General features: G+C 53.2%; 2 protein-coding genes and 1 long non-coding RNA gene across 15 annotated transcripts in view; 1 reads left to right on the forward strand and 2 right to left on the reverse strand.

The window, feature by feature from the left end:
* The window catches only part of FBH1 (F-box DNA helicase 1), a 30,770-nt gene extending 30,438 nt beyond the window's left edge, over positions 1 to 332 (reverse strand). For 2 of the 7 annotated variants that reach the window (XM_068949472.1, XM_068949033.1), the window contains exon 1: positions 278 to 332. Coding sequence is in view for 4 of the 7 variants with exons in the window: in XM_068948872.1 (XP_068804973.1) it covers position 278 (1 nt within the window). In the remaining 3 variants the exon portion in view is untranslated. The remainder of the gene's footprint in view (positions 1 to 277) is intronic. The other 5 variants (XM_068949395.1, XM_068949644.1, XM_068948872.1 and 2 more) reach the window with 4 other exon arrangements.
* A 234-nt stretch (positions 333 to 566) lies between these two features.
* ANKRD16 (ankyrin repeat domain 16) lies at positions 567 to 21,187 on the forward strand. 6 transcript variants are annotated; one of them, XR_011142251.1, is made up of 9 exons: positions 688 to 1,024; positions 4,449 to 4,669; positions 8,714 to 8,756; positions 9,915 to 10,023; positions 11,851 to 12,012; positions 16,334 to 16,412; positions 17,782 to 17,974; positions 18,222 to 18,834; positions 19,123 to 21,187. XR_011142251.1 is itself a non-coding variant. In XM_068950665.1 (8 exons), the coding sequence occupies exons 1-7, from the start codon at positions 696 to 698 to the stop codon at positions 17,940 to 17,942; spliced, it is 1,104 nt and encodes a 367-aa protein (XP_068806766.1). In that variant the 5' UTR covers positions 567 to 695; the 3' UTR covers positions 17,943 to 17,974; positions 18,222 to 18,939. The 6 variants fall into 6 exon arrangements, 5 of the variants coding, with proteins under 5 accessions (XP_068806766.1, XP_068806879.1, XP_068806949.1 ...); XM_068950665.1 differs by lacking the exon at positions 19,123 to 21,187 and having other exon boundaries at positions 567 to 1,024; positions 18,222 to 18,939; XM_068950778.1 differs by lacking the exon at positions 19,123 to 21,187 and having other exon boundaries at positions 18,558 to 18,939.
* Positions 1,175 to 8,810, reverse strand: LOC104146972 (uncharacterized). 2 transcript variants are annotated; one of them, XR_011142318.1, is made up of 4 exons: positions 8,691 to 8,810; positions 5,732 to 8,118; positions 4,895 to 4,978; positions 2,655 to 4,796 (listed from the first exon to the last, which is right to left on the reverse strand). It is a non-coding gene; the product is annotated as an uncharacterized lncRNA (long non-coding RNA). The 2 variants fall into 2 exon arrangements; XR_011142306.1 differs by having other exon boundaries at positions 1,175 to 4,796; positions 4,895 to 8,118; positions 8,691 to 8,803.
* Positions 21,188 to 21,702: the final 515 nt, after the last annotated feature.

A 21,702-nucleotide genomic window follows, 5' to 3' on the forward strand; every position in this document is an offset into this window, starting at 1 on the left:
CCTCCCGCCCCGCACCCCCGTTGCCATGGTCCCCCTCCCGCCCCGCACCCCCGTTGCCACGGCCGCTCCCGCCCCGCACCCCCGTTGCCATGGTCCCCCTCCCGCCCCGCACCCCCGTTGCCACGGCCGCTCCCGCCCCGCAGCCCCGTTGCCATGGTCCCCCTCCCGCCCCGCAGCCCCGTTGCCACGGCCGCTCCCGCCCCGCACCCCCGTTGCCATGGTCCCCCCAACCCCGTTGCCACGGCCCCTCCCGCCCCGCCAAGACCCGCGCGCTCACTCCTCTCCCGCTCCGCGCTGCCGGCGCGACCCCTGCCGGCGCACCACCCACCTCTGCCCGGCCACGCCCCCTCCGCCCCGCCAGCCAATGGGAAAGCGCGACGCCTCCCGGCGCGGCCCAATAGGCGCGGCCAGCCGCTTCCGGGTTGGGCGGGGGAAGGGAGGAGAGGGGGGGGAAAGGCGGAAGGAGGGGAAACGTCCTCGCCGAGACGGCGGCCCGGCTGATGGCGTCACGCCGCGGCCGGTGACGTCACACCGCCGCAGCAGAACCCGCCTGGGGAAGGTGGTGGGGGGGGGGGGAAGAGCCTAGAGAGCGGGAAGGGCCGCGGCCCCTCACCCCCGGGGAGGGGGGAAACTGAAGCATGGCCTCGTCGCCGGGGCGGGAAGGGGGGAGGAGGGGGGGGCGTTAGGCCTCGGCCATGGCCGAAGGCGACAGGCCCAAGCGGCTGCTGCGGCTGGTGCGGGCGGGCAGGCTGGACCTCCTGAGGGAAGCGCTGCGGCCCGACGAGGCCGCCGGGCCGGCGGCGAGGCCCGGGGGTTCGGGGGCCGGGCTGCTGCACCACGCCGCCCGCCACGGCCGCCTCGACGTCCTCGCCTACCTCGTGGAGGCCCTGGGCATGGGCCTGGAGGGCCTCGACGGCGACTACAAGCGGCCCCTGCACGAAGCCGCCTCGGCGGGCCGCGCCGCCTGCGTCTCGTACCTGCTGCGGAAGGGCGCCAGCGTCGACTGCCTGAAAAAGGCCGACTGGTAGGTCGCCGGCGGCTTGCCGCGCGGCTCGCCGTTCGGTGGAGGCGCTCTCCCCCCGCCGCCCCGTTGCGGGGAGGCCCGCTGGGCAGCCCAGCAGATTCCGGTTTTTCCAATTATTCAGCGCCTGGAAACTGAGCTGAGACGTCAAGGAGCGTAAAAATTAATTTTATCCCTCTGTTTCCTCCCAGCAAAGCAGAGCCACTCGGGGCAGGTTTGCTTCTGGTGGAAGTGGCAACGTGGAGCCGCGGCCTGAGCGACACAGTCAAAAAAACTAGTTTTTTCAGGGTTTGTGTTTGTCTGCCTTATCTGGGTAACACGTAAGCAAACGATGAGTGAATGAGAATTGGACTAGATAAATCCTGTTCCACGGACGTGCAGCAGGCCTGATTAATGAAGTTTTATGTGCATGTAAAATCCTACTCTTGGAGAGGGAAGCTGCTTTCCTTTGCTGAAAAGAAAGAAGTTTCTCACTATCAAATGAAAGACCAGGGACGCCTTATTAAAGGTGAAATAATGCCAGTACTAAGGCAGCGTCCCAGTCCTCGTAATTACAGGCTGTGCCAGCTTCATACCGACGTCAGGGGCAGCAGAGGAATGTGGAGATTTCATGAGCCGGTTGCAAGCATATTTGCAAGCCTGGTTTTCTGTTATATTCCCGCAGTACCCTTCTGGCCGAGGATAAAAAACAGCACTGCACGCTTTCTAGTGCATGACCTAGCCCTAGGACAGTCTCCTTTGCACTGAAAATATATACCGACCCAAAATGCTCTATAGAAAGGGAGCTGCAAGAAACCTTGAGCTCCTGCCTCCATCACTTCTATCTCTATTGTCTGCAGCAGATGCGTGCCTAATCTGTTCTGAAAAATCTCCGTTGCTGGAGATTTTCTCTCCTTTCTCAGCACTGTGTTTCAGCCCTCGTCTGTCCTTACATCTGGAACGTTTTTCCCAATGTCTAATCCAAATCTCCCTCCCTTGGTGCAGTCTAGGCCCATGCGTCCTTATTCTTTGTCCAGTAGGACTCTCTTTTTTGTGCTGCAGCTTTTTCTGAATAAGGGATATTTCTTGTCGCTCCTCTTAGCCGTTGTGTGTGGATTGATGAGGAGGACGTGATCCCTCTTGGAGGGATCGGACGGAGAATTGTTCGTCTTTCCTGTGAAAGCTCAAAGGTTTCTGTCCAGTCTGTGCATGCACCCAGAGCTGAATGTTTGGGTGAAGTTTATAAACAGATGAAATGGAAAATATACCTCTCACTTAGAGCAGTTCACCTACTGTCGTTGCTAACATCGTGTCGCTTTTATGACGTGATAATTAAGGAAAATGTAGTTGGTGCTAGTGAGGTCAGTGAAACTGGTCACCAGAGTAAAACCAAATGTGGGAGATGACTGTGGGTTCACCACCTTGAGTGACCCACACTTTGCCTTGAGAGCGAAACCTCAGCTAACGTCCACCCCCAGACAGCTCTTAGCTTGTTCCTCCAAAGGAGGCTCCAGATCCAGCAACGTCCCTGGGTCTCGGTGGGGAAGGATAGATGTGGGGATAACAGGTTACTGGAGAAGAGAAACACAGTGGTGAGCCTGCTCTGCCACCAAGCCACAGGAGCTGGTGGGGAGAGCGGGCAGATGATGAGTTACGGGTTGGGATGTTTTTAATAGGCAGCACATGGGTTATACGTGCGCAAACGCGGTCATTGCTAGATGTGGGGTTGCAGGCAGGCTGAGATGGGCTGTCCACTGTGTTCATTTGTCATTTGTACCCCGCTGGCCTGGCTTTCCAGGAGCACGCGTGCAATCCATGCGAGGCACAGCTCTAAAACTGCGGGACGGGGAACGTGCCGTTCTGATGGGGAGATCTGGCAGGTGATGAGTTACTGGTTGGGATGTTTTCTCTTTCTGGCTTCCGTGGCTCTTGTCTGACAAGTGCAAGGCTTGTGTTTAGTGAAGGAACAGAAAGCAGCAGGCTGTCCTGAGGTCACATTAATGGCTTTGCTCCCTTCCATCCCTCTTGTAACACGGTGTAAACTTTCCATGTAGAAAAAGCATTGACCTGCCTGGCTGCTGTCCTGCTCTGGACCCTCTAAAACTGGCAGAGGGACAGCAAAGGGTCCCAGAAGCAGTAGCCAAGGACTTTTGTGCAGAGGGGACTGAGCATGGGCTCCACTCAGGCCTTCAGTCAGCCTTTCATGTAAGAGTGAGACCAGAGGGGTCTGTCCAGTGTTAGGAGCCGGGTTCTTCTCTGGGGTGCCAGGCAAATCCAAGGAATTTTAAATAAGAAGGCCCAGAGTCCTTCTGAGATGGGCTTGAGTTCCCCCTGCCTCTCCTAAGAGAGGATGCTCACGCTTTCTCACTGCCCAGGCTGGGCTCATCGTCCTGTCCTGGCCAGCTCCATCTGCCACTTCTGCCCGGCAGTGATGGTTCATGGCCCTTCCTGAACGGGCCCTGGCCTGCTGATCTCACAGCCTTCTCCTTAGTAAGCTGAGGATATTTGGGCTGGATGAAAGGGCTGTTAGATGGGTTCAAAACTGGCTGAACTGCTAGGCTGAAAGGGGGGTAATCAGTGGCTGGTAGGTGATTCGCTGGCGATTTGCTGCCTGCAGCCACAAATGCCCACCTGGGTGACAGGGGTAGGACTGGCCAGGGTAAGAAAAGCTCGTCTGACCCTGTGTGGTTTCAGGAAGACAACATTTCAAGTGCACCCTGTTTTTCCCGCTTGTTTTAGCGGACTGTTATTGCTGGGGCTTCCAGAGGCTTGTCTAGTTACACGAAGAGGAATTTCCAGCTTCAGAGTTGTGTCTCAGCCCCTTCATCCTTTGCTAGCGTGAATGGTCCTGGCTAAACGGGCCCTAAAAGTCCAGTTAACACATATGGGAGAGTGGTTGAACACTGGACCAGGTTGCCCAGACAGGTTGTGGAGTCTCCACCCTTGTAGATATTCAAAACCCAACTGGACACAGTGCTGGGCAACCTGCTCTAGCTGACCCTGCTTGAGCTGGGGTTTGGACTAGACAACCTCTAGAGGCCCCTTCCAACCTCAACTATTGTGCGAGGTGCACACATTCATATTACCTGCATGAAAAAACAATGCTGCAAAATCTCATGGATCTGTATGCGATGTGTGGTGAACCTCGGGTAAAGCCTCTGAATGCAGGTGAGACAATAAAGCCTAGGACTTCTGCTTGGAGGAGGTCTTGCGCCTTCAGCCAGCAAAGTTTCCTCCTAGCTTTGAGTAGTTTTAGCACATCAGTTCTCCCTCCTGTTAGCTCACTACAGGATCACTAGCGCTGAGCTACTACATTACTTCAGACAGGTCAATTGACGCTACAGCTGACTTTAAATCATGCTTCAAGTTCAGATGTTAGAACAAAAGCCTGTCAGGCCTGTACAGCACTGTCTCTCCCGTTAATGTAGCTGCCCTGTGTTTCTTTCAGGACTCCTCTGATGATGGCTTGCACCAGGCAAAACCTGGAGGTGATCAAACTTCTCGTGGAGCATGGAGCAAACCCGCTGCTGAAGAACAAGGACGGCTGGAATTGCTTCCACATCGCGAGCCGGGAGGGCCATCTCCATGTCCTCCAGTACCTGCTGGCTGTATCCCCAGGCAGCTGGGACACGGAGAGCACGATAAAGAGGACGCCCTTGCACACAGCGGGTAAGGAGGGTCCCATCGTTGCTGGGCACATGGGAAGAGAGGAGTGAGAGCGGGCTGTGGCGGCAGCCGAGAACAGAATGGGGCTGGCGTTTCAGTTTGTATTTAGTTTGGAGAAGCAAAGTGTGACCTATTTTGATACAAAAAACACAGAGAAGCAGTAAAATTAGTTAACTTACTGAAAATTAAAGGAAGGGAGGTAAGTGGTGAGCACTGGTGACAACTCACCTCCCCATAGCTCCCGTCTGTGAACACTGCTGTGCTACGTCTTTGCAGGGTTTCGCCTCAGGACAGATGCCTCATTTTATCTGCCTTCAGATAAATAAACAGCAAAAGTTAGGCTTAATACCTCTTAATGATGTGCCAAAGACTGAGCTTGTGATGTTGGAGGGTCCTCAGTTTCCATTGCACTGGATTATTCTCCATGTTGGAAGCCTGTTTTTGCGGTGAATAACAGTGGTGTTCCCTGGGGAGAGGCAGATCCGTGTCAGGAGTGCTCATGATCACCCGCTGACTTCGGCCTCCTTGGACCAAGACCTTTGGGTCCATTTCCGCTCACCTCTCTGCCTTCCCGTGACAGATGTCACGCCCAAGCTCCCGCAGCTCAGGGCGTGATGCTGTAACTTTTCCTTGCTGTATAAAGCGTTTCCAGCTGCAAATCACCCTTGGGAAGTTTGCAAGGCTCTGAACATATCTTGGCCTCTGGGTGTTTTAAAAGTCCTAAAACTGGCAGAGCTGCTGAGAGGCACCTTTTGGGACCTGCCTGCTGATGGCCAATTTTACCGCTGCGGTTTATGGTCTCCTCATTGGTTTTTGTAACGGACACGTCTCTCGACATGATCCATCTCTGTGTGAATGCTTGGTGGGTTAGGTCATTATGGCAAATTGAAAGAGCCATAGGGCCTGTAGATGCAACGTCAGAAGAAGCATCAGAAGTGTTATTATCTTCATGACGCTCTTAAGAAGGTGGCATTGAGTGGTGAGAAACACGCAGCGTGTTTCTGTAAGGGCAAAGGATAGTCTGCATTGGGAATATGTAGGCACTATGTTAGAGTTGGAGCTTACCTTGTCTGATTCCTCTGCCTTGCTCTTTCCCTTGGTTTAAAAGACCATATAAAGGAAGTGGACTGGCTTGAGGAACCATGGTGGGGAGCAGGAGGACACAGTTGTCTGAATGATGACCCAGAGAGAGTTTAGATTTCTGATCTCCTGACTCTTTCACTCCATCATCCTTAAGACCTGGGTGCCTAATTTATGGATGATGCATAAATGAGGATAATAAATGCCTCAGTTGAGTTCTTTGAGACTTAATAAGTTGCACGGCCCAAAAATCTGTTAATGTAGAATTAAGTTTGTCCTGCCATGCCTCATTGCCCTTCCAGGATATCAGGTGCAGTTACCCACAAACCTCTGCAAGCAAGGCAGTACATGTAACACATGTGTCTTCCCAGTCCTTAAATCCCCTTAACTCTGCCCTCGAGAGATGCAGTGGGAGTGCGTGACGAAGGCAGCGAGGGGGTGAGCGGAGAGAGAGGTGAGCGATGGTGAGTCGGGGCGATCTTGTGGGGCAGCCTTGGGGCTAAAGGATGTTGTTGACCTGACTCTGAAACGTTCCCAATCACTGAGCAGGGATTAGACTGTGTTTCCTCGGGCTCGGCAGTGTCTCCACAGGAGAGCTGAGCTGAGCTGTCTCCCGTGGCTGAGCAGCTACCTAAACTCATGAGAGCGTAATTGGGATCGACTCTCTGAAAAGACCTGAGGTATTGTGAGGAGGCCTCTGCTGTGCTGTAATTAATCTGTTGGGCATGTCACTCCTTCGTTGTCATTCCCGTTACTTGGCAGGACCTCAGTGGTTGCCCGTCCACCACACTATGCTCATCAACCGTGACAGTCCAAGCCCACGGGCAATGGCTATGTCTTAGTCCTTGAGCTTGACCTGGAAATGAAAAATCGCTGATTTAGTTGTTGGATGTTTCGGGCTTAGCAATGAGGGGCAGGTTGCCTGAGTGAGAAATGGGTAAACCTTGCTTACTTGCATGTACCCGCAGTTCCGCTGTCCCTGCTCAGACCCTTGTTTGGCCCTGCACCATGTCTTCTTTCTCCAAGCCTTGGCCAGTCAGCTGGGCCCCCAGCCCCGCCTTGGCCCTCTTGCTGCAGAGGGGTGGATGTTGGGTTGGCATCTGGGGGTTGAGGATCGGGGGACGGGGTCAGGACCAGAGCGAGAGCTATAAGTGGGGAAAAGGGGTGGTTTTGAGCTTGAGCTTAAAGTCTCCTTTCTGCCTGATGGTATTTAGGATCTGGGGGTACCGTGATGGTGGGATCCAGCACCCAGTTCTCACCCCTATGTAGAGGTGTCTCTGTCTCTGGGTGGCTTCCCACGTTTGATGTTCCCCATGGCAAAGCCAGCATCCCGCTCACAGGGCGATCCCCCTTTCTTCTCCATGTCGCATGGGTTACGCTGCTGCCGCTCGCGGGGACCTCCATCAAACCCACGTCTATAGAGTGATCAGTGAAAATCCCCTCCTTTTTCCGTTGGCTTTGGTTTGGGTTGGTTTATGGTCATTGCATTGATCCAGGTTAGAGCCTGGACCACATGGCAGCCAGCACAGGAGCGACTGGGCAGCAGGAAGGGCTGGAGCTGTTTAAACCACCTTTGCCCCCAGCATAATTTTAACCAAGGACCATGCTGGAGGCTGCCGCTTGGTGCACGAGTTTCTTGGTGTCGGTGCCACCACATCTCCGTCAAGGGGGATGTTATACAGACACAACCCCTGAGGCGGTGGCATGGACGAGGGACCGGAGACGATGCTGGAGCTGCCAGGGGAAATCACATCAGACAAACAGCCGTCGCCGTGAGTTTATATTTAAGGGTGTGGATATGAGCACGTTAACCCCTGACTAGTCAAGCTGGCTTCCGGGGACAATTATCCTTCGATGGACGATGGATAATGTTCTCCCAATGCGATTTCTTTGGAGTTGGTTCCTCAAGCTTTGCTGCTTCGTATATCTGTAGCCTAAGGCAAGAGAGCGGGGGAGATGTAATTAGAGGAAGTGGAGTGCGACAGTGGGATCTGAGCACTGCAGCTTTGTTGCGTCTCTGCTGCTGTTAAAGGATGTAATCATGTTGCTTGTGTTTTTTTCCGATAGCTTGGCTTTTTCTAAAGCCTTCATTTGGGTATGGCTCTCCCTGTGTTTACATCAGCTCAGGTGAAGGGGTGATAAATGGGCGGGGAGCAGGAGCAAAAAGCTGAGATGAGGGAGGATGGGAAGCCCTCATCGGGCTCTACTGCCAAAGAGCATCTATTGTGCAGCTGTGTCCAAAGGTTATTGCTGGTAACACATATATGCCGGGGCCCTTCTTCCATTGCACTGAGTAAATAGCCTCATATAGCAGCTCTCAGCTTGATTTGATTTTTTTTCTTTAATTTATTTCATTTGTTTTGCAAAATGACCTGCAAAAAAAAAAAAAGCCAAATTAAGACTCTCCATGCATTGCTGTAATACCATGTGTAAAAAAAGACAGAATATTTCAGTGTCTGACATTCAAATCTCCCCCACGCTGTTGTTGTTTTTCCTCTGAGACACTGTCTGGGCAAGGATGCTTCACTGGGATGATGAGATGGGAGTGCTGGGTAGTCTGCGTGGCTGAGGAGGGGTGGAAATACCTTCCAGCTATTCTCCATCTCCCGGCTTTGTGTTCGTTTTGCTTCTCACACGTTTCACTTAAGGGATTAACAAATTCCAGCGAGAAAAGATCTTTGTGTCAGCTTAATTGCAACATGTACCCTCTCATGCATGCACTCTGCAAGTAGAGGCTAATGGTGCCTATATGCCATGCCTTTTCTCTGTTTTATCCAGTATTTTCCTATAGGATCGGGGAAGAGAAGGCTTGAGATCCGGAGACAATGTTTTAATTAAAAAAAATCAGAAACTTTGAATTTAAAACCTCTCGGAACTCCTTCCCACATCAGAAACGCGATTATGTTTCACCATAGGCAGAAGGTGGCACGAAATCATAAATTACCTTTCGCCTCCTCTCTCTCGCAGCGATGCACGGCCGTTTCGACGTGGTGGAGCTGCTCCTGGAGCGGTAAGCAGGCTTCCCCTCGGCACTGCCTGCGGGCCCGCAGCCCTGCCCGCGCAGGCACAGGCGCACACGCCGACTCTGCCTCTCCGCTCTCCCCCCGCCTCCCGTCCAGCGCCGGCCTTGCTCCGGCCGCCTGCACACAAAGGGCATTTATGCCGTGCGGGAAGCCCGGCTGCGCAGCCACCCTGCTTGCAATCCCGAGACCGTCTCCATTTCCTCTGGCTTTTCACAGCCGGTTACGGGCTTTTCAGACAAACACGCTCTCCCGATGGGCTCAGATGGGCTCCGACTTTGCTATGACATAAGCCCCTGTTATATAACTCGGCTCTTTCTCTCTGCTGATTCATTCCAGTTGCCTGCTATGTGTCTGAGGCTGTATGATAACAAGAAAACAGCTTTGTGGCAGCTCGGTCTGGGTGCAACTCCTCCAAGCTGGACTGAGCCTCCGGGCTTTTATTTTTCAGGCTGCCGCTCCCAGGCGGCTGCTGTGAAGTGGCTTTAAATCAGCCCATGCCCAGCCATTCTGATCCCGTTGCCTTCCTAAGCGGCGCTGCCTGCTGCCAGAGCTGGACCAGCTTTCCCCAGCACTCTAGCAGAAGGGAAGCCATAGCCACCACCAGCCACAGTTCTCCCTTTTGCCAACTCGTCCTTGCAAATTGCTGTTTGCGCTTGGCCCAGGGCGAACCTGCCCCTTTGCGCTGTGGCTCGAGCCAGGCTTTCAATTTTGATTCAGTCTTCTCTCATTTCAACAGAGCTTTAACCTGAGGGCTGTGAGCTTTAATTTTGTATGTGGCACTGCTATGTGAAGGTATGGTTTTCCCCTCTGCCAGAGCAAGGCCTGCACGCATCTTACCCTGCTCAGAGAGCCTCTGTTCAGGGAAGGGAAATAGAAATGATTTCCCTGCAGCTCGAGTGAGCTGAGCCTGCCAAATATCAGATCTTTGACCCAGAAAGCATGCAGGCACACCGCAGCAAGCCTGCACCCCAGGCAGTAAAGCACTAAGAAAGGTTTATGCATGGTCTATGGACAGGTTTTGTATATGTCTTTTCTGAGCAAATACGCTGATAGTCTCCTGTCCCACCAACGTAAAGCAGTGCAGTGAGGAGTTTGGAGATGCCAGCAGCAATGTGCTCAGGGATGTCTTTTGTCTTCTCTCTCAGGTGCCAGTACAAACCTGACAGCAGGGACAACTGTGGAGTCACTCCCTTTATGGATGCTATCCAGAACGGGCATGTCAACATTGCCCGGCTGCTCCTGCAAAAACACCAGGTAGGTGCCAAAACCCTCCTCTCCCTCCTCCAGGACCTGTCCTAGAACTGCCAGGGAAGGCAGTCCATGCGCTCACTGTAACCAAATTGCAAAGAATCGATTCAGGCAAATTCCCCCTGGAGTTAAGCGAGATGTGGCCAAGTAAGAATTGAATGAGACCATCAGGACTGGGCTCAAGGGGTAGATTTCACCTCAGAGGGCTGATGGAAGGGGAAAGGAGACACAAGGCAGTGGCAGAAGGCGATGGGGTTTGCCCAGTGCTTCAGGGGCAGCTGTGTCACTCAGGAGCTGTTTGGCGGCGGGGCTCAGCGCGGAGGCTCTCGTGGCAGCGCGGAGGCTGGGTAACGCAGAGGCGTCTAGCTGCGCCAGCAGCAGCTCATCTCCGGCCTCCCCTCTCGTGACAGCTGCCGCTCCCGTACTGCCTCCCAGTAATCTCTGATTTCCTCTGGCATAGGAGGCATAATAGAGATGTCATTAGAGCCAATTGCGCACTGCAAGAACCAGACCACTGCATTATTTATTGGCGGCTGAGTTTATGTGAGATGGTTGGAGCCCACCTAATGGCTGATTCTCACGGAGATGGGGCCGTGCCTCTCTCCTTTGCCCTTCCCTGGCCTCTCCGCTGCACCAGCTCTCGTGCCTCTTGGACGCCGTGCCAAACTGGTGCGACTTGCTGACCTGGCAGAAAGCCAGCACGGCAAAACCCGTGAACAGGTTTCTGCTGCGTTGGCAGGTTGAGTTGGCCAGCTGAGCCCCCAGCATGGCACGGAGCGGGCCAGGAGCATGGGAAGGGGACACGAGACCTTGCTTTTCAAGGTCAGCGAGCTGGTGGATGTACTCAGCTGTAGCATGTCGCCTTACCCAGCAGGGCAGGGCAGCAGAGGCAATTTCATGCCCAGTTTATATTTGAATGCATAGATGCTTGTTGACTTCGGCAGACATTTATGTGCTTGTCTTTGCTCGTCTGGCCCTTACAGGTCTTTGCTCGTCTGGCCCTTACAGTATAAGACATTTGCAAAGTTTGCTTACATTTTCAAACAGTGAAGATGGAATAGTTCATTTAGTTTCCTCATTCTGATGCCCTGGCTTACTGCCACGAAACTGGCATTGCAAGCACTAATGGCAGTGTTGCTACCTTCTAGGTTTTATAAAACCATAAGTCAGGCTGCTAGACAGCAAGGCAAGATTATATACTTTGCGATGAGTGCACTGTGTATTACTTGTGTTTGCCTTTGTGCTTTTGCATCTTTGCGGTTCACATTCAGAGCCTCAGAGAGGCGAGGGCTGGAAGAGATCTCATGAGATCATCCTGCCCGTCTCCCTCTGCTAAGGCAGGATCCTGGAGATGGGTTGTTTCTTGCTGCTTTAAAGAATTGAAACATCATTGCTGTGACTGTTATTATCACCAAAAAATAAGCAGTGGCACTTAGATTCCTGGGTAAGACCTGAATGTGCAGACAGATTTGTAAATCCAAGTTTGACCTTTGAAGAGTCCCCAGTAAAGTGTATGACCGTGTGTCCTGGAGGGATCAGGCTGTCATAACAGAGATACTACATGCTACAGCTGAAAAGAGAGTGGGCCTGGTTGTCCTTTTTTGCAGTAGTTTTGCTTATCACTTAACAAACTCAGCAGAGAGCTGACATTGGTCTGCCAATGACAGCACGTATATCAACTGCACTGGTCCTGCTGGTGACACCTTGCATGTTCATTGCCGTCATCGTGGCAGTGGCAGGCAGAGTCGACTCTGTGCTTGGGCTGGTGATTGTCCTTGAAGGTTTGGTCAGGCTGATCATTGCTTTCTCTTTCCCTCCTTCCTGCCGCTTCAGGCCTGTCCTTCAGCTGTAGACGCGTTGGGCGCTCAGGCTCTGCACCTTGCAGCCATCACGGCCCAGGATGGAGCCATCCGCTTCCTCGTCTCCGAGCTGGGTGTTGATGTTAATGAGAGAGCGACGGCCCTCCAACTCACAGCGCTCCACTACGCAGCCAAGGTTGGTCCCTGTTCCTGTGCTTCCCCTGCAAAGTCTCCCCCCGTTGGTGTGCTCCTGACAGGCATCTGAAGCAGGCTTTGCCTTCTTCACGACTGATGGAGCATTTACGTTCCTAGCTCATCCCATGTCACTGTCCATCTACTCCTGGCCAGTCCCATACCCCGATTAATGGTTTTTAGACCGTCGTTACACGTGGCCAGCTGTCTGCGCCGTGGCATCGGGTATCTGAGTTGCTCTGTTCACCACACTCCTGCCCATGTCCCTGACTGCCGCTGAGGGCTTCTAAATTCTCCTGTGTGGCCTGTGGCTGAGCGTGACTGAGCAGGAGCAGAGGTGGGTGGCAATAGGTCGCAGTTCCCTTACCATGCATCCAGTTGTCTGCACCGTGGATGAGACTGGAGCCATATCCCTGGTGAAAGTTACACTCCCAATCTGTTGCCTTTGGACCAAATTGTGGCACCTGAAGAGAGTCTGCCCCGCTAGTTATCGGGAGCTGTAGGTGCCCAGCAGCTCATGAGATATCCACTCACTCCTCATCAGTGTCCACTCACTCACCTGACAGAGGAGATGTGGATGAATCGCTGCTCAGATTTCCTCCTACTCTTTCTTCAGCAACTTTTTGTCCAATTAGGCCAGATTCTGGCCTGCCCGCTGTCAGACAGGAATGAGGAGAGGTGGGGAGAAGGAGGGAGCTCCCTGGGGCTTGTCTGCGTCTTTCATGCAGCAGCTGTTTTGAATTCCAGTCAGTGAGGGTAGTTTGAGCGTTCTCCTCCTCCCATCTCATGCCTATGAGGGTAGCAGGGCCTCGTGGGCTGTGGGTCCTGCAACACTCCCTGGGTGTGCAGAGGAGGTCCCCAAACCCTCACCACCGAGCTGGATCCCTTCTGGGGCCCTGCTGCTTCGCTTCTGCTTCATGCTGTCGCACCCGGGTGTCTAACATGCTCCCTGCCTGCGGAGAGGGAAGATCCTGGCTCAGGAGAGCTCCTGACCTCGGGAGCTTTAACATGCAGCGCTCAGAGCCCCGTCTAGACCAGTAGCGGGAACGAAGCAGCGTCCCCGTGCCCCGCTCCTACAAAAGCATCAATGACACTTACTGAGAGTGCTGGCAACAGTATTCTCCTGCAGCAGGACCCAGCCGTGGCATTTGCTGGCTCCCACAAAGGAGGCCTTTCTCCCAGCTTCCCTTCCTCATGCTCTGCGAAACCATGTTGAAAGCCCTTTTGGTTGCCAAGGGTACGTTTAACAGCAAGGCTATTGGGGAATATAATGTGCCTTGGAGAACATCCCAGCTCTGTCTTGGCGAGCGGCTGATTGGGGAGCGATTTGATAGGTTTCTCTTCCTTCCCGAGGCTCAGTGTCACTTTATATTTACAGCATCATTTGACTAGTGGTATTTTTTTTTCTTTTCTTATTACTTTGCATTTATAAATACATGAAAATCAAATTACGCTTTCAACCCGATTTGCTGCCAAGGCTGTGGCAGCTAAAGCAGTTCCTGGCTTGCTGTCTTTGCTGCTGAGAGAGGGTGTGTGTACAGCAGGGGAATGGGAGCCTTGAGCAGGGGGGAATATGATGCTACTGAGTCGTACAATAATGGGGGAAAAGAGTGGTTGGCGGGGATAAAAATAAGGACCTTCCATCCTCATGCCATGTGACAAAGGCTAATTCATTGCAGCAAAGACAGAATTACAAAATCGGGCATGTTATTTAGGGAGAGAGAATTTATTTAAGGAGAGGCCTATGCAGAGAGGAGGGGTGTGGGGGCTGTATTGCATTTTCTCCTGCAGCATTAAAAATCACCTACTGGTAGAGGAAAGATAGAGGACACCATGGGTCGTGAAGGTGCGTAAGCGTGGCATTCTGCGTCTTCTCATAAGGCGTTACAAATACCAGAGTAATCCTTTAGGAAATGCCAGTGCCTGGGGGAAATGCAAACAGATGCATAACAGTCCAGATTGGCAACAGGTTCTGCTCTCTGGGCTGCAATACACCCTAATAAAAGCGGCTCTAGATCTCTGTAGTAGTTGAACTAGATTTATGGTGTGAGAGTACACACAGCTTTATGCTGACATTTAGGTCTTTTAACAAACAGCCAGCTGCCAATTGTTAAAGGTAAGTCAGAGATCCTACGGCTCTGTGGCCAGCTGCAGTTAAAAGCAATTTAATTGAGTTATTTGACCAGAGACGAGGACCAGAGAGGAAAAGGCAAGATCAGTTGACAGTTTCAGTGCACTTAATTTGCTATTAAGAAACATCTTTAAGCCTTGTCACCCGGTCGTAAGTCACTGCTCATTTGTGCATTAAATCCTCTGCAGTCATCAGCGAAGGCAAAGCCGTGGTGGGAGCCAGTTCTCCAAATTCCTCACAGACACGGCCTTAAGTCCCCCCTGGCTGTGCAAGGTGGATCTGCTGACCAAGGGGGCTGGTGAGCCACGATCAGGAAGATCCTACAGGATCCACAGTCATCTAAAAGTAGATTGGGGTTTGGGTCACCTGTCTGGATCTGGACTGAGTTGCATGAGCATAGATTCACCAAAGGGAAATCGTGCTTGACCAGCCAAGCCTTCTGTGATGGAATGACTGGCTGGGTAGATGAGAGCAGAGCAGTGGATGTTGTCTACCTGGACTTCAGCAAGGCTTTTGACACTGTGTCCCATCACATCCTCGTAGGTAAGCTCAGGAAGCGTGGGCTAGATGAGTGGATGGTGAGGTGGACTGAGAACTGGCTGGATGGCAGAGTTCACAGGGTTGTGAACGCAGAGTCTAGTAGGAGGCCTGTAGCTAGCGGTGTCCCCCAGGGGTCAGTCCTGGGCCCAGGCTTGTTCAAGGTCTTCATGCATGACCTGGAGGAAGGCACAGAGTGCCCCCTCAGCAAGTTTGCAGATGATACTAAACTGGGAGGAGTGGCTGACACACCAGAAGACTGTGCTGCCCTTCAGAGGGACCTGGACAGGCTGGAGAGATGAGCAGAGGGGAATTTCATGAAATTCAAGAAAGACAAGTGCAAGGTCCTGCCCCTAGGGAGGAATAACCCCAGGCACCAGGACAGGCTGGGGGTTGACCTGCTGGAGAGCAGCTCTGCGGAGAAGGACCTGGGAGTGCTGGTGGACAACAAGTTGACCATGAGCCAGCAATGTGCCCTTGTGGCCAAGGAGGCCAATGGTCTCCTGGGGTGCCTTAGGCAGAGTGTTGCCAGCAGGTGGAGGGAGGTGATCCTGCCCCTCTCCTCAGCCCTGGGGGAGGCCTCACCTGGAGTCCTGTGCCCAATTCTGGGCTCCCCAGCACAAGAGAGACATGGTACTACTGGAGAGAGTCCAGCGGAGGGCTACCAAGATGAGTAGGGGACTGGAGCATCTCTCTTCGGAAGAAAGGCTGAGGGAGCTGAGCCTGTTCAGCCTGGAGAAGAGAAGACTGAGAGGTGATCTGACTAATGTGTACAAGTATCTGAAGGGGGGATGTCAAGAGGATGGGGCCAGACTCTTCTCCGTGGTGCCCAGCGACAGGACAAGAGGCAACGGGCACAAACTGCAACGCAGGCAGTTCCATCTGAACCTGAGGAAAAACTTTTTGACTGTGAGGGTGACTGAGTAGTGGAACAGGTTGCCCAGAGAGGTGGAGGAGTCTCCTTCGCTGGAGATGTTCAAAACCCGCCTGGACACAATCCTGTGCAATGTGCTCTAGGTGAGCTGGGTTGAGCAGATGATCTCCAGAGGTCCCTTCCAACCTCAGCCCTTCTGTGATCTTTCACACCTGCCCTGCCAAAGCACGGCTGTAACATCACCATCAGAGATGGCTCTTCACTGTAGCGTGGTCTTAAGGACTATTGGTCCTCACTGAACTCTTTTAAACAGTGTTAATTGTTGGCAGAGAGAATTATGCCCCTGGGGTGCTCTCTTTTCAGCCCGTGGGTCGAAAAAGCTGGTGTGGGTATGTGAGGCGTGCAGACACGCTGAGCCAAGCTCTGGGCCAAGCTCTGTTTCCTCTCATGGGCTGCCAACGAGAGGGCTGGAGAAGGTGCCTGGTGGTATCTCCCTGACCTATTCCGGCAGCGATAAAGGCAGCGAGGCTGTATGTCCAGTGTGCCAAGACTATCTCCAGCTGCTTTAAGCTTCTCTGTGCCTGGACCGGCTCCTGATAGCCCCAGATTTGACCACGACAGAGTAGACCTGTGCTCTTCCCGGTGCTGTATGCAGTGATGAACAAGTTGGTGTGCGGCCTCCTCTCTTTTCTGGCCTGTGCTGTTTCTGCTGGATGCAAAGGTGAGAAACTTCGCAAGGTTGGTTCTGCTGAATAATTCACATGCCTGTGCTCACCAATGCAGGAAGGACACGTGCGCACCATTGAGACGCTGCTGTCCCTCGGCGCCGACGTCCACGCGAAGGATGGGAAGAGCCGTTCTGGTAAGGCTGCTGAGTTACTTATTCACGCTCCGTATCACGCTGAGACTGTGCTTTAATAACAGGAGCCCAGCCTCCAAAACAGCCAGCGCTGTGTATGCTTAGCAGACGGTGCAACGGGGTGCCCGTATGCAAACAGATCTTGGAGCAGTGCGACACGTGAAGGCGAGTTTCTTGCAGCTTTCATTCACTGGCTCTCTGCCTTCTGCTTTCTCTGATGTCTAATGACAGGGTTGAGCCTGCATTGTGGCCTTTCCCTTGGGGGAGGAACAGAAGCACTCATTTGGGTTTCTCTCTGCCCAGCTGCCTATTTTGCATGAAACTTTCAGGAGCTAAGTATCTTTGGTTCCCCTACTTCTCCATCGAATGCAGTTGAAATAAGCCAATGCAAAACTGTTAGGGTGGGCACACAAATGCAGTGACTGCGCAGTCTCCTAAGGCTTCAGTTCCTTAGCAAACTGCCTAAGGATGGCTTGTGAGCAAATAATAACTTAGAGCTTGAACGTAAATATAGTTGCCATAGTAATGTCAGTGCGTTGGCATTCCCAGCAGGAGAGCATGAAGCATCTTTTGCATCAGCATCGCTAAAAAAAATGTATATATAAATGGTTTCAACCGTTGCCAAAATTGGCAGCTTCCCCGGTCTTCAGGTTTGCTTAATAACACGCTTCGGCGGTGAGTGTGAACAGCCTTGTATCTTTCGATCTCTCTCTCCCTCCGCCCCCTCACTGAGTAAGTTCAAGCTCTGCTGAACTCGTCCAAACCTGGGACGAGTTTGTCATGGTTTCCTGCGCCCATCGGCTGCCCCGCTCTCCAGCGCCTTTGCTGTGTTAGTGTCAGTGCGTCCTGGGGCACTTCTCACCCTGCCTCCGCTCCCGCAAGGTGTCCTGCGTGGGGTGTCCTGATCCCACCTGCCAGGCCCATGTCGGCCTGCTGATTGCAGCAGGAGCTAACGCCTTCAGCGCAAAAGATACTTGGCCCTGTGCAGGATTAGGCCAGGAAAACATGGCGAATCAGAGGGACTAGTAACTGGTGAGGAGGAGGTCAGGGAATAGCTGGGGTAAGGTGGGCCAATAGCTCTCCTGCCAGCACAGTTGGGCACGGAAGAGGATGTGTCCCCTGCCTGCGTAGGTTTAGTCATCCCGTCCCTGTTGCAGATGGGCACAGCCGTGGCAGCTGAGCCCTGCGCTGTCATCACATGGGTGCTCAGCTGGGTAATGTAATTGGAAAAAGTAATCTTTCACCCTCAGGGCGTTCCCTCGGCGGACTTGATTTCCTTCAGCGGGAAGCCAACGTTTGCAGCTGAAGCAGACGGAGGCCAAAGCCACCGGGGAATCTCAGTTCCTTTCTTGACATCCTGTCTCCCCCACAGCCCTGCACATGGCCTGCGCAGGGCAGCACGCAGCCGCCGCACGGATCCTGCTCCGCGCTGGGCTGCGGGACTCCCCGGACAGCACGGGCACCCTGGCACGGCAGCTTGCAAGGAAGCCGGATGTCATCCAGCTTTTCCAAGAAATGGATGTTAGTACGTGAAACCAACCGAAGAACTGTTACATTTCCGCATGGTACGTTTGTTATCGCTTACGACTATCCAGATTTAGGCAGCCACCTGCTTAAGATGGTGGGATTTTTACCCGAGGATTGAGCAGAGAGCTCAAGCTTGACACATGGGAAGAGTGTTTAGGAGAAAGCATGCTTTAAATAGGATTATCTCAATTAGATAATGGACGTAATGCATCTGGGCTTTCACGCTCCTGCGCGACCCCGTCCTTGTAGATTCATGGCTACTCTTCTTTCACTTCCAAATTTCAGGGCTGAGCTACACCTCTTCAGCTCTGCTTGTGCAGCAGCCAGCACGTCTAAACGGCTGAGACCGCTCAAGGAAAGTGCTCCGGGCGCCCCAGGCAGATGACCTCTGGGGACCTGTATGGCTAGAAGCCATTGAGCCTGCCTGGCTCTTCATGGGATGTTTCCATACATCCTGAAGGGAAAGATAAACCTGGACCATTGATTTCTAAAGCCTTCTATAGACCTCCTCTTCATGAACCTGTTAAATTACTTTAAGTGACCTCCTCTTTCAGTAGCATCCTGGAGGAGGCCAAGCGTGGTGCAGCATAAATGAGCTCTTGGTGACTCTCCCTTCACCAGGATTGAGAGCTGCAGTGAGCAGTGCACGAAAGCTTCGAGCGACCTCTGCGTCTTACATCCTTTCTGTGGGCCAAGCCTGATCCCAAAGCCTGCTGAAATAGAAAGAAAGACCTAAGCCTTGTGGTGACATCAAGGGTCTTCGGATCAGACTGAAAAAGAGCTATTTGTTATCGCAGACAACCTTGCTTGGCACTTCTCACCACCAATGAACTTTAAAAAACCAAACAACTCACACTTTGAAGTGCATAGGGAGATGGCTTAATATTTCATGCGTCTGGTAAGTCTCTAATAGTCTGCAATATGCGTAAAGCTAAGAGCTGCTGTTGCTGTTTGGTTTTATATATATCTAGAATTAAAAGCTTGGTTGCACATTGAAACATAACATGCTCTTATCTCTATGTAATGTCAAGGCATGGAAAAGAATGGGATTCTGCAGTTTTGTTGATAGCAAACGATAAAAATCAGACAGGCCTATAACTGAGCAGGCTAGGCTTGTGTTTTGCTCTGCTTTACGCTTGGCCCCAAGCCAGGGTGGTCACGTCACGGTTTGATGCATGGCCTGCAGGTTCCGTCCCGGTTGGGTTTGAGACGACGCTGAGCTCCGTTCGAGCGGGAAATTTCCACCTTGCGGTCCCTCGAGCGCGATTCGCCACGAGGACCCTGAGCCAGAGGCACAACAGCGTTCCTCTGGGCCCTTTTAAACCGGAGCGCAACTGGGCGGTTTGCAGGACGCCGCAGTGCTGGGCAGCAGCTTGCCAGGGCCTCTAACCGGAAAGGGCTGTATTTGTTGTAGGGTGGTGGCTTGCTCCAGTTTCTAAATATCCTTGTTGGAGGATTTTTGGAAGAGGCTGCCGCTGCCCCGGGAGCAGGTCCTGCCTGCAAAGCCCTGCTTTGGGCCCTGCAGATATACAGCAGTCTTTCCCTGTCTTGTTTCCTCGTCTGTGAAAGGAAGGAGATTCTTTTCCACCAGGGAGGGAAAATAAATTAATGCTGGAAGGTGCTAACGGCCCAGGGCGAAGGAAGCTGTATCAGCCCCTGGACAGGCGAGGAAGCGGCTTTATTTCTCTCAAGATCCTGAATGCTTCTGTAAATCTGGCCCTGGCCTCCATAAAGCAGATCAGGAATACTGCAGCCTGGTCTGCATGAGTGCCAGGGGCTGCTTTATTCCCATTTTTCATGGTTCTCACAACCCAGGAAGTAGGTATTTTTCCCCTCTTGCCCTGCTGATGGACACAGACTGCTTGCGAGTCTTTTATGAGAAAGCAAAGGAGAATGTTTTCATGTATCTGCTTCTAGTTTTCCTGGCCACAGCAAAGACCTTGGAAATATAAAAGGGAATTTGCATTATTTGTAAGGTGTTTTATGATTTCTGAAGGCTTCTGCACAGTAGCAGGAGGCCTCTCCGCCTGGGCAGCTCCTGGGCCTGGGAGCTACGAGACCGCGCTCTCGTCCGAGAGAGAGATGTAATTCCACGTCCTCGGTAACGTTTATTATTTACCCTTCTCTCAAATCTGTGCTTGAGGCAATAAAAAGATGCACAGAAACAAACCGGCTGTTGTCACTGCGCGTGGTCGGGTGTAAAAGGACAAGCAGAAAAGGAACTCGGATTCAGCTTTATGCCTGCAAAATTAAGCTGGGGAGAAGCCCTTGGTCCTTTCCTCGTTGGTCAGAAGTTGCAAGGTAGGAGCCGGGTGCTCTGTCACGCGGCGCTCAGCTCAGCTCGGAGCAGAGCCCGCGCGCCGGCCCACGGCCTGAGCGCGGTCTCGTTATGCCTCATTTGGGGAGCAGGGACGGGTGGCAGCAGGCCACCTCTTGCACCCCGGTCCGGGGCTCAGTGCGGGTGCTTGCCCGGTCCCTCGGTGCCCTGCAAACACTTCCGGTGCTGCGTCGGGGCAGAAGATGCAGCTCGTCGTTCCTGAGGAGCCCTGTAACCGAGGAAGATTTCTTCTTACCTTGGCGTGAATCAGCTCGGCGCGAGACCTGGGGAGCTCGGAGGCAGCCTTCTCCATCAGCAGGCGTTTTTCAGTATTTCAGAAGGAAATTTGTGCGATCCTTTAACAGAGGCGTTTCGGGGCTGGCCAGGTCCGATCCCTCCTCGGCGCCGCGCAGGAGGCTTCGACTCTCCAGGCTTTTCTCCTGGAATCGTTCCAAGTCGGTTAACGTGGAGCTGCAAAGAGCTGCTCTGCTCCTACCTAAGTCCCATCCAATGGCCACGGCTGGGTTTTGGCTGCCGGGTTTCAGCCTCGCGCGCGCCTGCTTCCCCGGGATGAGCCAGCCCCGTCCCTGCCTTCGCAGGGGGCTCGAACGCCCGGGGCTGGCGCCCCGCTGCTCTGCCCTCTGCGCGTCCCTGGGGCAGATACGGGGGCCGCGGCCGTATAATCGAATTAAGAAGCCTTAAGCACAGACAACAGAGGTTGGCTCCGGGCGTTTAATCTGAGCCTGGGTGTTTAATCCTGGCGCTGGGACGGGTGTGCGTCGCCCGGCTGTGCTATTTAATTGGGGCGACCTGTGGAAGAGGGTAGGTTTGGCTGCACCTCCAGTGCGGTCGTGCCTACGGGGACCGGTGACGGGTCAGACACAGCTCGTTGGTCCCGTAGGAGACGAGTGTACTTTAGAGTCATTGGCGCTCTTTTTCCCCCGCTCTCCCTCTTTTAGCTCGTCGGCGGATGCCCGCACGTCGACGCAGCACAAACCGCGTGGCTGAGCACGGCCGAACTCATCTCACGGGTGGCAGCAGCAAAGGAAGGATGGAAATAACAGAGATGGAAGGAGGGAAGAAGAGAAGGAAGAAAGGCTGAGCGGATGGGAGGACAGAAGGATGAAAGGATGAGGTGGTGGGAGGAGAGAAGGAGGGGAAGATGGGCAATGGGTCTACCAGGGATGACAGGATCGAAGAAGAGGATGGAAGGATGAAGGGATGGGATGATGGGGATGGAAATACCAGAGATGGAAGGATGGGGAGAAGGTTGGGAAGATGGGGATGGAAATAGGGAGGAAAGGATGGAAGAAGAGAAGGATGGGAAGGATGGACAGAGCTTGGGAGGATGGAAGGATGAAAGCAGGGTGGGAGGATAGGAGATAAAAGGATGGAAGGATGAGGTGACGGGAGGCAGAAGGATGGGGGGATGGAAATATTGGGGATGGA

This window comes from Struthio camelus, chromosome 1 (assembly GCF_040807025.1).
Source record: "Struthio camelus isolate bStrCam1 chromosome 1, bStrCam1.hap1, whole genome shotgun sequence".
In the NCBI taxonomy this organism is placed as follows: Eukaryota; Metazoa; Chordata; class Aves; order Struthioniformes; family Struthionidae; genus Struthio; species Struthio camelus.